Source organism: Mustela nivalis (assembly GCF_964662115.1).
Source record: "Mustela nivalis genome assembly, chromosome: 9".
In the NCBI taxonomy this organism is placed as follows: domain Eukaryota; kingdom Metazoa; phylum Chordata; class Mammalia; order Carnivora; family Mustelidae; genus Mustela; species Mustela nivalis.
In genome coordinates this window covers 74,734,914-74,751,727 of record NC_139028.1, presented here as the reverse complement: position 1 = coordinate 74,751,727, position 16,814 = coordinate 74,734,914, and the positions used below count along the sequence as shown (strand labels likewise).

The 16,814-nt window shown below is 35.0% G+C and overlaps 1 protein-coding gene across 4 annotated transcripts in view; it reads left to right on the top strand.

Moving 5' to 3' along the window:
• The window catches only part of BTBD10 (BTB domain containing 10), a 73,941-nt gene that overhangs the window by 23,707 nt on the left and 33,420 nt on the right, over nt 1-16,814 (top strand). Inside the window, exon 1 of one of the 4 annotated variants that reach the window (XM_082683200.1) lies at nt 565-912. The exons of the other annotated variants lie outside the window; for them this stretch is intronic. Within the exon in view, the coding sequence (XP_082539326.1) occupies nt 788-912 (125 nt within the window). The 5' untranslated portion in view covers nt 565-787. Of the gene's footprint in view, nt 1-564; nt 913-16,814 lie in introns of those variants that run through there. 4 annotated transcript variants of the gene reach the window in all.

Sequence of the window (16,814 nt, the reverse complement as noted above, 5' to 3'; positions counted from 1 at the left end):
TATAACTAAAACTCAGATCTGCAGTCTGCTCAGGTTACTAAAGATAAACGCATCATACATTCAATATCAGACTTTGCCGCAAGGTTTCATTCCCACATACAAGTACGCATGCTCCTTTCTTCTGAGACTGCGTGAAGGTTGAGCTTTACAGTTTCCTTTTTAAGTCACTTCGTAGTCCCAGCAGTAGTTTAGAGATAGAAAAGTTTGGTTGCTTTAACGAATAGTTCTTGAGTGGATTCATAAAGTACAATATTTTTTTCTTTGGTTTTAAAGAGAAGCTTTACTTCCCAGAATGGGTACACAGTAAAATATCAAAAGGAAAAAAGAAAGTTAGCTGCATCTTAGTTTTCTAAAACCTGGCAAGCTGGCACAGCTAGAATTAGCATTACAGATGGCATTTGGCAACATAGCTACATATCACCAAGCCCTCATCTCCTGAGTTTTCTTCAGCCTGTCTATCAATTACAATATCCAATCACTGCACAGAGATGGAGAAATGGGATGATCACAGCTCACACGATGCTGTTTGGTTAGAAACGTCAGTGCTGCACAACCCACGGCTGAGTCAGTGTCTGTGAGAAAATGAACTGAATTAATAGATAGAGGGGGTTGTATCTCTGAACATTTGCAGCCTAAATAACCGCAATAGCATTATTCCACAGTAGAGGGAGGAAAGCTAGAGAAGTCTATGGACAGGGGATGCAGGGGGGAGACTGGGAAATTTTCTGATTGTTCAGAGGAATCTTGAAGATGATGGAAATATCAGATGTGCTAAAGTTTCCTAGTAATGCCCAAGGATGCTGACCTGGCTTTCAGTGCTGCATTGTTTGAAAAAGCAGAGTCCCTTTATACTCTGATTTCAGAATTTTTTTCTTGTTTTTGTGTGTCTACCTTGGCATATACTAAAGTAAGGTGTGTATTCATTTATTACATGATATCACTGGGTTATAATTCTATACATCTTTGAATATGAGAGAGATTGAGAAAGATGTTTGGCCTTTGTTTCATTATGATCATTTACTTTTCTGGATGAAAAAGATCATATGTCTTGATTGTCGGCTTACTGGCCAGTTATTTAAAATAAATGGAGTGTGTTTTTATTGTTTTCATGGGTTTGATGCTTTGTTTCTTATTTCATTTTAAGTCTTAGATTCTTCATGTAACTTGGGAGAATGCATTATGTTTGGTATTGTTTTTTGTGAATATTATAAACAGTTCAAGGAAAGACTAATATAAAATATTTTTAATATATTTGAAAATTAAATTCAAGATAGACAAATGGAATAGTTGAAATAATTTTCTAAAGAAAGGGATAAATGTATTTTTATTTTTGGATGAATTCATGGTTAGCTGGACCACTTATATACAGTAGTATTTTACAAAAAATTTAATATATTTGAATGATAAATTTTAACTGGTTAACATGACTTTTTTTCTAGTCTCTTGAAACATAGTAGACTCTGAATAGATGATCTAGATGTTGCCCTTGAACTAGAGAGTAAATTAGATAAGTTTCTGGGTTATTGCAAAATGATTTGCAACCAGAGAGAATTTCTAAATAAATATAATTGTTCTTGCTATGAGATTTTAAATCTTAACAGGTGACATTGCTTACTTTATTTAGAAATTTTAGCTCAGTATTAAACACTTAAGAATAATTTTTTCTTTTGTCTTCATTATTCCTGTCCTACTGATGCTTCATTTTATAGGGATTGGGGGGGATATATATTTTAAAATTATTTTTAATGTTTTTAAATAGTTAATAAGAGCCTTTCCTTGAAATGACAGGAACTTTTTGTGATTGCCCCCATTTAATTTCTAGGAGTTCAAATGGTCATCTTGATGGTTGTCACAACTTATTTATATGTTTAGGCTAGCTAGTGATATCTTGTATTTTGGCTTTTTTTTTTGTGGTTTGGTATCCAGAAATGTTTTCCTAAGCTTCTTTTAGTAATAGAGTTATAAAAGCAGAAATCTCAAGCTTAACCTTTTTGTTTTATTCTTGATATTTTTCTCTGGTTTTGCTGGTTCTTTAAAATAATAATGCCTGTGTTATTTTAAAAGTGATACATACTCATTATATGAATTTGATAAATACAGAAAGCACATAGAAAAATATAAAAATATGTTAAAACATTTTTCTTTTGATCATAGCTTAAATATTTTTTGATATAACCTATTTTTGTGTATGTATAAAAATATAAAATCACATGTATATTTAAAGGTGGTTTTGAATATTACCACTGTATGTACTGTTATATAACCCATTTTTTTTACACTTAATTATGAACATCCTCTATGTCATGAAATAGTCTTATATAGCATAATTCTTAAGAACTGTGTAGTGTTTTATGTATATTTATTTTATAATTTGTCAGTTTGAGTTTTCCTAATTTTTGATTAGAGAAAAGATCAGCATGATTCCACAGGATAAATTTTTCTTAAAAAAGGAAGAATGTTTTAGGGAGTTAAGTAAAAATGTGATTTTGATATTTTTCTGACAGAGAAAGATCCTTAGTGTGACAACACAGTAAACTTCTGAAAGATATGCGCTACTTTTAAAACAAAGCAAATAGCTAGGATTGCCATAATAATAAAGTATAGAAAAGAAATCTTTACAACAATTAGGAAAACAATGAGCTGAGACTTTGAAAATATGCTGAGACCAACCAAAAGTGTATCTTATATTACATTTAAAAAGGTAATCAAGGAGAGTGTAATAATAATGCCTGACAACGTAGGAAGAAAAAAAAAATCCCTGAGCTCTTATTTAGAAGCTTCTTTGTTAAAGAGGAAGAGCCAACCACCACCACCACCAATAATAACAAAGCAAACATTGCTACGAAGGACATAAAAATCAACAGGGGTATAGTGATGAAGAATGTATCTAGTTAAATGAGTTATCCTCTGGGTTAGTTGAAATATCTTAAATTTATAAAAGGAACTGCCTATAAAATTTTAAGTTATTGGTATTATTTGTAATTTCTAAAGATTTTTGGGAGAATACTAGAAGTCTAAAAGATGGAGAATTCTAGGTCTGATTTTGAGAAAAGTAGATTTTAGAACAAAAAATGAAAAGGGTAGTTTATGACTAACTTGAAGAAAAATAGGTTAAAAATGATCCAGAATGGGTTTGCTAAAAATAGATTGAGAGCAATTTTTGATGCAGTTGGTAGACTAGTAGCAATATAATGTATTTGGACTTAAGCTTAGTTTTTGGTAAAGTCTATTTTTATATGCTGGGGTGTATAGTGAAGGGAAAAATGAGTTAACTGTAAGTCATTTGTGTTAATCAACACAATTTTGATTTTGAATGACCCTACCCAAGATTATCGATCTTGGAAGGTGACTTTGTTCTTTGCTTTGTCTCATTGTATATCTGAAGAAGGCAAATTATCAAATTTATAGGGGACAATGAAGAAAGAAGGATTGGAAATGATAAATCAAATGATCCAAAATGACGTGAGTTTGTATTGTTAGACCAAATTTAAATGAATTTTTTGGGGGGGTATGCATAAGGCCTGAAAAACACTAATGTGCTTAAGTTAGCATGGCTTTATAATTTCACACATGGAAGAGATCTGGGCATGTTTTTGGCAGTAAATTTGATACAAAACAAAAGTATAATATGGCTGCCATCATTCCATTTTCTCACCCACCCTCCCTGCTTAAAAAAAAAAATCACAGGTAATGGAAAAGAAGGCTAGAGCCACCCTACTGTACACCAGAGTATTATTGTCTTTAGTTCTGTGTATATTCAAAGGAAGAATATGAAGAAGTTGGAAGCCTTAAGGAACTAATGAGAGGTCTTGGGGGCAGCTCTGATTGATACTAAGGAATCTCATAAGACGCATCTTCAAATATGTGAAGAGTCACCCTTTTGGAAATGACACTATATTTGGTTTGAGTCAGACTTGTTTGAGGTTGAAAGCATGAGCTCTGAAATTGAACTGCTTAGTTCACATCTCAAACCTGCCATTTAATTTGTTACCTGATTTTAGGAGAGTTCCTTAGGCTCTAAGCTTCCATTTTTCTCAAATGGGGCCAGTTTTGAGGATTAAATGAAAATGTATGTAAAGTTCTCAGAGCTGTACCTGGCACGTATTAAATGCTCAGATCTTAGTGTTGTTTTTATTATTGTCATTTGGCCCTAGCAGGTAGAACTAGGGCAGCAGTTCTCAACTAGGAGTGTGATTTTTGCCCCTCAATGGGCTTTGGCAATGTCTGAGGACATTTTTGGTAATGACTGGGAGGAAGGAGTACTACTAGTATCTAGTAGTGCTGCTGGAGTAAGGAGTACTACTAGTATCTAGTAGTGTTGTGGGAAGCTGGAGGTGCTTCCCTCCACAAAACTTAGATTTTGTGTTTGTATAGTATTTCTTGGGATACTTAGGTATATTGAATGATCAGTAAAGGGCTTCTGATACTAATTTTGTCAATCTAGTTTAGCAGAGTAGTTTAGATTTTTTGTTTCATTGCTTAAAATTTTAGTATGAGGATGGAGGAGGGAATTTAATGAAGTAAGTCAGTTTGTGTTTTCAAAAGGCCATTTGGAAATACAAGTGACTGTCGGATTGTAATTTCTCTGGAAACATGTTTTGTGAAACCAATTCATTAAAATATTGACAATTTGATATAAACATTTCTAAAACTAAATCTTGTATTTGTACCTCATATTTTTTCCCCCACTGGTTTATTTTCCCCCATTAGTAATGAGTAGGATAGACGCTCCAAAAGGTTTTTAAAAGTAATTACAATTTTTTTTTTAAGATTTTATTTATTTCTTTGGCAGAGACAGATCACAAGTAGGCAGAGAGGCAGGCAGAGAGAGAGGAGGAAGTAGGCTCCCTGCCAAGCAGAGATCCCGATTTGGGGCTCAATCCCAGGACCCTGGGATCATGACTTGAGCCGGAGGCAGAGGCTTTAACCCATTGATCCTCCCAGGCACCCCAGTAATTACAATTTTTTGAAGCATCTTTAAATGTACATGATTATGTATGCATTGTAATATTATTCTCAATCATGAACAATAACTTGCACAAAGTACTCGATAAATATTTATTGAATAAATGACTAATCAGTAGATACAAAATACATCTGACCATTAATTTAGATCTGTGCAGTTAATATAATATTATACATATATATAATAGTTAATATAATGTTTATATATACATCTTATATGTATATATATATATTTTTAAGATTTGTTCATTATTTTAGAGAGAGCATGTGTTGGGGCTAGAGGGTGAGGGAGAGAGAGAATCACAAGCAGACTCTGTGCTGAGTGCAGAGCCTGACATGGGGCTTGATCCCACAACCAGGAGATCGTGACCTGAGCCTAAATCAGGAGTCCTGACGCTCAACCAACTGAGCTACTCACGCACCCCTGGTGGTTAGCTATATTTTAAAACTACCTTATAATTGTCTATGGTAGGGAATTGCTTAAGATTGTTAAGTGTATACTGATTTCCAGTTCCCAAATTTTTACCTCTAACCTGGACCTTTCCCCTGAACGTTAGATTTATGTGTCTGACTCCTTATTTGATATCTGCATTTGGATGTTGAATAAACCTCTTACTCTTTACAATGTCTAAGATACATCTACACTTTCCAAACTTAATCTTCCCACTCTCATTCTCATGTAGTAAATGGAACTTCAATTCTTTTAGTTGCTCAGACCAAAATAATAGAGTCATCCTTGTCACTGCTCTCTCACCTCCTACATTAATCTATGAAATTTCGAAAAGTCTTATTCTTCAAAAGGTATAGTCCCATCCACTCTTTGCCATGTGCACTGCTACAGCTCTGGGCCAAGTCACTTTTAGCTCTCACCTGAAATATTTGCAGTAGCCTTTGAATTGGTCATTTTATTCTACATTTGTATCCTTATCTTCCACTTGATCTAATAAAGTTAGATTATGTAACTTACACTTCACTGGTACTCATATCACTCAGATCAAAAGCAAAAACGCATTATCTATCTATCTATCTATCTAGTCTTTTTTTTGTATTTCATCTTTTAAAAAAGATTTTATTTATTTATTTGAGAGAACATGAGTGCACACGAGTGAGGGAGAGGGTAAAAGGGAGAGAGAATAGCAGACTCCCCACTGAGCAGGAAGCCCAATGTCAGTATCCATCTGGGGACCCCAAGATCATGACGTGAGCTGAAGGCAAATGCTTAACTGACAGCCAGCCAGGAGCCCTGCAAAAACCCTTAAACATTCCTTTTTTTTTTTTTCCAGAGATTTTATTTATTTATTTGACAGAGAGAGAGATCACAAGTAGGCAGAGAGGCAGGCAGAGACAGAGGGGGAAGAAGGCTCCCTGCTGAGCAGAGGGCCCGATACGGGGCTCGATCCCAGGACACTGAGATCATGACCTGAGCCGAAGGCAGCGGCTTAATCCGCTGAGCCACCCAGGCGCCCCCCCTTAAACATTCTTTTAAGGCCCTTCAAAATCTGGTCCTAGTCTTGTTTCTCTGAGCTCATCTTTTTTTTTTTTTTTTAAGATTTGTTTGTTTATTTTATTTTATTTTAAGATTTTATTTATTTATTTGACAGACAGATCACAAGTAGGCAGAGAGGCAGGCAGAGAGAGAGGAGGAAGCAGGCTCCCCACTGAGCAGAGAGCCCGATGCGGGGCTTGATCCCAGGACCCTGAGATCATGACCTGAGCCGAAGGCAGAGGCTTTAACCCACTGAGCCACCCAGGCGCCCCTGTTTATTTTAGAGAGAGAGAGTGTGTGAGCAGGGGCCAGGGGGCAAAGGGAGAGGAGTAAGTACACTCCACACTGAGCACAGAGCCTGATGGCTCTATCCCACAAACTGAGATCACAACCTGAGCCTAAACTAAGGTGGATGCTTAAACTGATTGCACCACCTAGGCGTCCCTGAGCTCATCTTTTTTTTTTTTTTTTTTAAAGATTTTATTTATTTATTTGACAGAGAGAGAGATCACAAGTAGGCAGAGAGGCAGGCAGAGAGAGAGGAAGGGAAGCAGGCTCCCTGCTGAGCAGAGAGCCCGATGGGGGACTCGATCCCAGGACCCTGAGATCTTGACCTGAGCCGAAGGCAGCGGCTTAATCCACTGAGCCACCCAGGCGCCCCCTGAGCTCATCTTTTAACATTGTCTTGCTTTCTGTGCTTCAGGAATCCTGGCCTTCTTGAATGCCATGAAAAAGCCAAAGATTACTCTTGCCACAGGGTCTTTGCACCCTCATATATTCTCATATTTCTGTTTTTGTTTTCCTTAGATCTTTGGTCAGATACTTCTCAGATAGTCCCACTTTGACCACTCTGACAGATTGAAACGTGTACCCTCAAATGAGTCTATGTCCTTTTTACCCTGCTTCATTTTTCCTCATAGAACTTATCACCATATAATATTTAATGTATTTATTTGTATTTATTCTGTGATTTTCTTCCCTAGATTGTATTAATTTTGAGGGCACAGCAGGACTAGAATAGTAAATAGCCTATGATTTGTGTTCAGTGAATATTTGGTAGACTGAATGCATGTTAATATATGTGCTGCCGAAGCGAGCACTGAATGCGTGTTAAAACAAATTTTTAGGATAATGGATAGTAGGGTAAGAGTACTTTTAGTTATTATAGGGCTTAATTGTCATTGTCTGTTTGTTGTAAGCACCTGATACCTGTTGATGAATTATAACTAGCTATTTTTTGTCATTTGTCTGTTTGTTGTAAGCACCTGATACCTGTTGATGAATTATAACTAGCTATTTTTTAGAACTGAAAAAATTAGCAGTGTAACATTTAGGTATTCTAACGTCAATTCAGAGACCCCTCAGTTTGGAGAGGTCCTTGCCTAGCAACATTTTCATTTTGTTAAAAAAGTCCAAAAGCTAGAAGCAAAGTAATAGACATTTGAAGGTTAAAGAAACCTTCAGCTCCTTTACTGTTTGCATGAAATTAGCTTTTATCATTTGGGAAAACTTTACCCTGGTAGTAATACATTAAATATTTGCCCTTAAGCGGTACTTTTCTCTTGGAATTTTTAGTATCTCAGTTTTCATTTGACTTCATAGAAAAGATGCTCTTAGAGTGGTCATTGCAACATTATATGAAACTTAAAAAAAAAAAATTATTTATTTATTTATTTTTAAAAAATTTTTTTAAAAAAGATTTTATTTATTTATTTGAGAGAGAGACAGTGAGAGAGAACATGAGTGAGGAGAAGGTCAGAGAGAGAAGCAGACTCCCCGTGGAGCTGGGAGCCCCATGCGGGACTCGGATCTCGGAATTCCGGGATCATGACCTGAGCCGAAGGCAGTCGTCCAACCAACTGAGCCACCCAGGCGTCGCAAAACTTGTAAAAAAAATTTAAGTATAATTGGGGCACCTGTGTGGCTCAGTGGCTTAAAGCCTCTGCTCAGGTCATGGTCCCAGGGTCCTGGGATCGAGCCCCACATCGGGCTTTCTGCTCAGCAGGAAGCCTGCCTCCTCCTCTCCCTCTCTGCCTGCCTCTCTGCCTACTTGTGATCTCTGTCAAATAAATAAATAAAATCTTAAAAAAAAATTTAAGTATAATTAACATATAGTGTTATATTAGTTTCAGATTTATGAGCTAATGATTGAACAATTCTATATATAAATCATTGCTCATCGACATACTCTACTTTATCTATTTCTCCTATTCCCCCTACCCATCTCCCCTTTGGCAACCACCAGTTTGTTTTCTGTATTTAAGAGTGGGAATTTTTTTTGTCTCTTTTTAATTTTTGTTTGTTTTATTTCTTAAATTCTGCATGAGTGAAATCATATGGTATTTGTTTTTCTCTGAATAACTTATTTCACTTAGCATTATACCCTCTAGGTCCATCCATGTTGTTGCAAATAGCAAGATTTCATTCTTTTTTATGGCAGAGTAATATTCCATTGTATGTATGTATGTACCTATGTGTACACCATATATATGTGTACACCATATACACACACACCACATCTTTATCCATTCACCTATCAGTGGACACTTGTGTTGCTTTCTTATCATGGCTATTGTAAATAATACTGCAATAAACATAGTGGTGCATATATCTTTTCGAATTGTTGTTTTCATTTTCTTTGGGTAAATACCCAGTAGTGGAATTACTGGATCATAGGGTAATTCTATTTTAATTTTTTGAGGAACCTCACTGTGTTTTCCACAGTGGCTGCACCAATTTACATTCCTACCAACAGTGTACAAGGGTTCTTTTTTCTATTGAACTTTCTTGCTGCTGCTACTGCCTCTACCTTACTCCAGTTGCTGACATCTGACAATGGATTTTTGAGGAGAAGAAAAAGATAATAGGGTTTAGGACTAGTATTAAGACTATATTTCTTGCTGCAGTTGTCTTTAGTGGGGGAAATCTGGGATTTAAGTATCATTTAAAATATTTCTAAAGAAAAAAAGGATCAAATCACATACTTTTGAGAGCATAGTTCAGTCCTCAGTTGAGAACTGCCCTTTTAAGTAATTAGCCCTTGTTCCTTGGGGGAACCGATCATGTATTAAGCAGAACAAAAAGCTTATGGAAAGGTTGGTTGACAAAAAGATGAAATTTGTATTGTATCTTTTGAAAATAGATTCAGAATTTGATAATATTTCTTATATCATGAGAGTTATTTACACTTAACATAGGAATGGGAAACATTTTCTGTACAGGGTTGAATAGTAAATACTTTTGGCTCTGTGGACTATACAGTCTCTGTTCCAACAACTCATTATAGTTTTGCCATTGTAGAGTGAAAACAGCCATAAACAATGTATAAGCGAATGGGCATAGTTGTGTTTTAACAAAGCTTTATTTAAAAAATCAAGTAATGTGTTACATTTGGTCCATGAGCCATGGTTTTGCATCTCTTAACACCTTAAATATGCTTATAAAAACATATGCAAATTAAATGCTTAACAATATATTAATATGAAATCATTTATAAGTCTTAAAAAAACTAAAACATAAGATATACTTGTTATACTAATAAAAATGGCTTAATTTTCCGTAAAATAAAAATAGGAATTTAAAATATTGCCTTTTTAAGGACAGACTAATGGATAGGAACATCTAATGCAAAATTTACAAGGATGCTCACCTCATTTTTAAGAAAATGTAGGTCTTGGGGCGCCTGGGTGGCTCAGTTGGTTAAGCTTCTGCCTTAAGCTCAGGTCATTATCCCAGGGTCCTGGGATCAAGCCCCACATTGGCCTCCCTGCTCAGTGCGTCTGCTTCTCCCTCTCCCCTGTGATCTCTTTTGCTTTTGTTCTCTCTCAAATAAAAAATAAAACCTTAAAAAAAAAAAAAGAAAAAGAAAAAGTAGGTCTTAAAACCTCAATTAAATGTTTAAAACAACTTATAAATTTGTAAAGCTCCATATCTCTCTGTACACACACACACACACACACACACACACACACAGTAGTGTTTGACGAGGAATATATAACCGATGAAGGGGAAAACGCTTAGATACTAAATATACCCTGAAACTCAGCTAAATTCAACAAATATTAATAAGATTTGCCAGGTTATGATGTCAGTTGCTACAAGTGTTTAAAGATAAGTAGTATAATTCCTCAAACTAGGAAAGTGCTACCACATAAGATTGTACCAGGTATATTCTACGTAAGGTTACTGCATATAAGTGAATACTATTCATTTTGTAGATATTTTACTTTTGTGTTTTTGTTACAACTAGTGTCTGATTGCAGCAGTGCTTAGTAATATCAGTTATTTCTGGAAATTTTTTGTGTATAATTTCTCTATTTTCTCTGTTCTCTATGAACATACATTATTTGAATGTTGACCTTGTTCATTATTTTTCTAATTTTCTCATTCTTTCTCTCTCATTTTCTATTCTTTGTCTTTTATTCCCAATTTTATCCCATCCCTTCAGTAACCTTTAAAAGCTTCTGAGATTCTGTTTTGAATTTCTAAGAACTCTCATTCTTTTTATTTTTAAAAAGATTTTATTTATTTATTTGACAGAGATAACAAGTAAGCAGAAAGGCAGGCAGAGAGAGAAGGGGAAGTAGGCTCCCTGCTCATGTGGGGCTCGATCTCAGGACCCTGAGACCATGACTCAAGCCTAAGTCAGAGGCTTAAACCACTGAGCCACCCAGGCGCCCCTCATTCTCTTTTTTAAAACAATATCCCTCTTCTAGTGTTATGGAATTAATCTTTTCAGATCACTGAGTTTATTAATTATAGTTTTGCTTTTTTTGGTCTAACTGCCTATTGCTATTTTTATGTTTATTAAACTTCTTATTGTGAAATAGTTTTAGATTTATAAGAAATTGTGAAAATTGTGCAGTGAGCTCCTGGGTACTCTTCATCCAGCTTCCCTCAGTAATAACATCTCACATAAGTGCAGTACATTAGCAAACAAGGAGTTTGACATTGGTACAATAAAAAATACTGTAACTAACCTATAAACATCAGTTTTTATATGAACTTTTTTTTCTGGGATATATTCTGTGATATTTTATCAAATATGTAGATTTGTATAACTACCTCCACTGTCAGGATACAGAACAGCTGCCATCACCACAGACAGATGCCCTCATGCTGTCTCTTTAGAATCACACCCTTTTCCCCCACTTTTAACCTCTGGCAACTCCTGATTTGTTCTTCATCACTATAATTTTGTCGTTTTGAGAATATTATATAAATGTAGTCAGTAGTATGTAAACTTTTGGGTTTGGGTTTTTCATTTCCTTTAATGCCCTTGTATCCGTTCACATTGTTGTACATATCAGTAGTTCTTATTTCTGAGTATTACTCCATTTTGTGGAGGTACCACAGTTTATTTATCCTTTCAGAGAATAGCATGGTTTTTGTACATATTTTGCAATACTGTTGGACTTATTGCTTTACTATTTTTTCCCCTTGTCGGAGTTTTTTAGTTTCACAAAACAAAATGAAGTAGACCCTTAACTTTCTCTTCAGTCCTTAGGAACCTCCCTACCATTGGAATCTGTTGCCGTAATTGGAAATTGGAAAAAAATTTGGTGGCAAGTTCATAAGTGAAAATTCATACAAAATGAATATTCTGAAGTTTGATGTAAACAGATACTTGCTTCTGAGAGTGAACATTTTAGTAAGATTTAAGTATTTTTGGTCAGTCAACTGTCTGTAGATTGCCCTCATGCTTTAAAGCATGATTTTGAAATTAAATGAAAAGTTGGTGTAGGATAAATCAGAGGCATTAACTTATTAAGTTCCAATATTTAAAAATGGAAATGTTTTCTTTTGGCAGGATTTGTGTTTAAGGTTGGTTTATTTACATAACTAGAGGTGCTATGAGTGATATTTCTTAATGATGAAAATTGTGATTTTAGAGGAGTCATGGTTAAGGATTCTGATTTGGGGGCGCCTGGGTGGCTCAGTTGGTTGGGCAGCTGCCTTCAGCTCAGGTCATGGTCCCAGAACCCTGGGGTCGAGTCCCACATCGGGCTCCCAGCTCCATGGGGAGTCTGCTTCTCCCTCTGACCTCCTCTCTCATGCTCTCTCTTACTTACTCTCAAAATAAACATATAAAAAATAATTTAAAAAAAAAGGATTCTGATTTGGGTTTCTGTAGTAACTATTAGGTAATATTATCTGTGAGGTTTTCAAGTGGTGATCAGTTGGAAATGGTAGTAGTTTCTAATCTTATTGTAGAAAGTCTTTGGCTTCATGAGAACATAAACCATGTTATAAGAGGGAATGCAAAAATCTATGTTAGTGAAAGAGAATTTAGGATTTATTAGGAGAAGAAAGGCATGGCTTTTATTAAGTGTAATTAAAATGATTGACTAGAAACTTCCTGGAAGGATATCCTTAAGTAGGCCATGTTCTAGTCAAGAGGCCAGTTCTGGTGTAGAGTGAGGTAAGTTTTGATAAAGGTATGCACTCATGAAACTTCACTGCAGTCAGGAGATGAACATACCCATCACACCTAAAGGTTTCCTTGAAGTGCTTTTTAAAAAAATTTTTTTTGAAGTATAATTAACATATAATGTTATATTAATTTCAGGTGTAAACATTGATTCAACAATTCTATACTCAGTCCTCACCAGGAAAGTGTAGTCACCAAACATTATTACTACAATATTATTGACTATATTCCTTATGATGTATTTTCCATCTCTGTGACTTATTTTATAATTGGAAGTTTGTACCTCTTAATCCCCATTATCTATTTCACTCAACCCTCTACCCACATCCCCTCTGGCAACCACCAGTTCTTCTCTATTTCAGAATGTATTTTGCTTTTTTTCCTGGTTCATTTTTGTTTTTTAGATTCTGCATATAAGTGGAATCATATGATATTTGTCTTTTTCTTTCTGACTTATTTCACTAGCATTATACTGCCTAGGTTCATTCATGCTGTTGCAGATGGCAAAATCTCATTCTTTTCTGTAGCTATATTCTATTTTAGTATGTATAGTACATTTTCTTTATCCAGTCATCTATCAGTGGATACTTGGAGCACTTCCATATCTTGGCTATTGTAAATAATGCTGCAATAAACATAGGCGTGATTCTTTTTGAATTAGTGTTTTTGTTTTTGTTGGGTTAATATGAGTAGTGAGATTACTGGTATTTGTATTTTTAATTTTTTGAGGAACTTCCATCACTGTGGTTGCACCAATTTACATTCCCATCAGCTGTGCAGGAGGGTTCCTTTTCCTCCGCATTTTCACCAACGCTTGTTATTTCTTTTTGATTTTAGCCATTCTCACTGGTGTAAGGTAATATCTCATCATGATTTCAATTTGCATTTCCCTGATGATTAGTGATTTGAGCATCTTTTCATGTGTCTGTTGACCATCTGTAGTTTCCTCTGGAAAAATGTCTGTTCAGGTCCTCTGCCTAATTTTTAAAAAAATATTTTATTTATTTGATGGAGATCACAAGTAGGCAGAGAGGCAGGCAGGTGGGGGGGAAGCTGGCTCCCTGCTGAGCAGAGATTCCGATGTGGGACTCGATCCCAGGACCCTGAGATCGTGACCTGAGCCGAAGGCAGAAGCTTAACCCACTGAGCCACCCAGGCTCCCTCTCTGCCTATTTTTTAATCAGATTATTTGGGGCTTTTTGGTATTGAATTGTCTTCATATATTTTCCATTTTAACACCTTATCAGATACATCATTTGCAAATATCTTCTCCCATTCAGTAGATTGCCTGTTGTTTTATTGATGGTTTCCTTTAATGTACTAAAGCTTTTTATTTTGGTGTAGTTTTAATAGTTCTGCTATTTAATTTAATTTAATTCTGCTTTTGTTTCCCTTTGCCTGAGGACACATATCCATAAATCTGTTGCTAAGATCAATGTCCAAGAGATTATGGCCTACGCTTTCTTTTAGGAGTTCTAATCCATCTCACATTTAGGTCTATTTTGAGTTTATTTTTGTATATGCTGTAAGAAGATGGTTCAGTTTTATTCTCCTGCATGTAGGTGTCCAGTTTTCCCAGCACCATTTGTTGAAGAGACTGTCTTTGCCCCATTGTATATTCTTTGTTGCAGATTAATTGACCACAGAAGCATGAATTTATTTCTGGACTCTCAGTTCTGTTCCTTTGGTCTGTGTGTCTGTCTTTGAGTCAGTAACATACGGTTTTGATTACTATAGCTTTGTAGTATATCTTGAAATCTGGGATTGTGATACCTCTAGCTTTGTTACTCTTTTTCCAGATTACTTGCTATTCAGGGTCTTTTATGGTTCCATACAAACTTTAGTATTATTTGTTCCAGTTCTGTGAAAAAGGGTGTTGTTATTTTGATACGAATTACATTGAATTCGTAGATTGTTTTTGGTAGTATGGACATTTTAATGATACTGATTCTTCCAATCCATGAAGATAGAATATCTTTCTATTTGTTTGTGTTGCTTTAAATTTCTCTCATCAGTGTTTTGTAGTTCTCAGAGTACGAATTTTTCACCTCCCTGGTTAAGTTTATTCCTAGGCATTTTATTCTTTTTGGTGCAGTTGTAAATGGGATTGTTTTCTTAAATTCTCTTTTTGCTACTTTTTTGTTAGTGTATAGAAATGGAACAGATTTCTGTATATTGATTTTGTATCCTGCGACTTTACTGAATTCATTTATCAGTTCTAATAGTTTTTTTGGTGGAATTTTTAGGGTTTTCCATATATAGTATCATATCATCTACAAATAATGAGTTCTACTTCTTTACCAATTTGGATGCCTTTTGTATGTTTTTCTTGTCTGACTCTTGCAGCTAGGTTTTCCCAGTGCTATGTTGAATAAAAGTGGTGAGAATGGATATCCTTGTTCCTGATTTTAGAGGACAGGCTCTCAGTTTTTAAATCACTGTGTTTTTCATGTATGGTTTTTATTATGTTAAAGTTCTCTCTAAACCTGGTTTGTTGAGACTTTGTATCCTGAATGGATGTTATATTTTGTCAAAATTTTTTTTTTGAGATGATCATATGATTTTTATCCTTTTTTTAAAAAAAATGTATCACATTGATTGATTTGCAAATATTAAACCACCCTTCCATCCTTGGAATAAACTTTACTTGATTGTGGAGAATTACTTTTTTAATGTTTTGTTGAATTCAGTTTGTTAATATGTTGAAGATTTTTGCATCTGTGTTTGTCAGAGATCTTGGCCTGTAGTTTTCTTTTTCTGGAGTGTTTTTTCCTGGTTTGGGTATCAGGGTAATAATGCTGGTCTTGTAGAATGAATGTGGCAGTTTTTGTCTTCTACTTTCTCTTGTACTTCTAACACAGAAGAATATATGTTAGCTCTTTGTGTTCGGTAGAATTCACCATCTGGTCTTGGATTGTTGTTTATTGGAGGTTTTTTGATTACTGATTCAGTTTCATTACTAGTAATTGATCTGCTTAAGTTTTCTGTTTTATCCTGGTCTTGGAAGATAGTATGTTTCTAGGAATTTATCCATTTCTCTCAGGTTGTCCAATTTGTTGGCATATAGTTTTTCATAATATTCTTATATATTCTTCATATTTCTGTGGTGTTGGTTGTATTTTTCCTTCATTTCTGATTTTATTTCAGTTTTTCTCTTTTTTCTTGATGAGTCTGTCTGAGGACTTATCAATGTTTATCATCTTTTCAAGGAATCAGCTCCTGATTTCATCGATCTTTCCTTTTGTTTTTTAATCCTCCATTTTATTTCTGTTCTAATCTTTATCATTTCCTTCCTCTGCTAGCTTGGGGCTTTGGTTGTTTTTTTCTAGCACTTTTAGATGTAAGCTTGAGTTGTTTATTTGAGAGTATTCTTGTTTCTTGAAGTAGGCCTTTGTTAGTATAAAGTTCTCCCTCAGTTTGGGGGCCATTGTGTTTTCATTTCCGTTTGTCTTCATGTATTTTTTTAATTTCTTCTTTGTTTTGGTTGACCCATTCATTGTTTAGTAGCATGTTGTTTATCCTCCATGTATTTGTGTTCTTTCCAGATTATTATTATAGATTTCTAGTTTCATACCATTGTGGTCAGAAAAGATGCTTGGTATGATTTCAGTCTTCTTAAATTTATTGTGACTTGTTTTGTGGACCAACATGATCTGTCTTACAGAATGTTCCATGTGTACTTGAAAAGAATGTGTATGTTGCTGTTTTTGGATGGACTGTTCTGTATAGATCTTATGTCCATCCGGTCTAATTATGTCATTAAGTCAGTGTTTCTTTGTTGATTTTCTGTCTGATCTATTATTGATGAAAGTGCAGTGTTAAAGTCCCCTACTATTATTGTGTTACTTTCAGTTTCTCCCTTTATATCTGTTAATAATTGCTTTATGCATTTAGGTGGTCCTTTGTTAGGTGTATAGGTATTTACAATTGTTA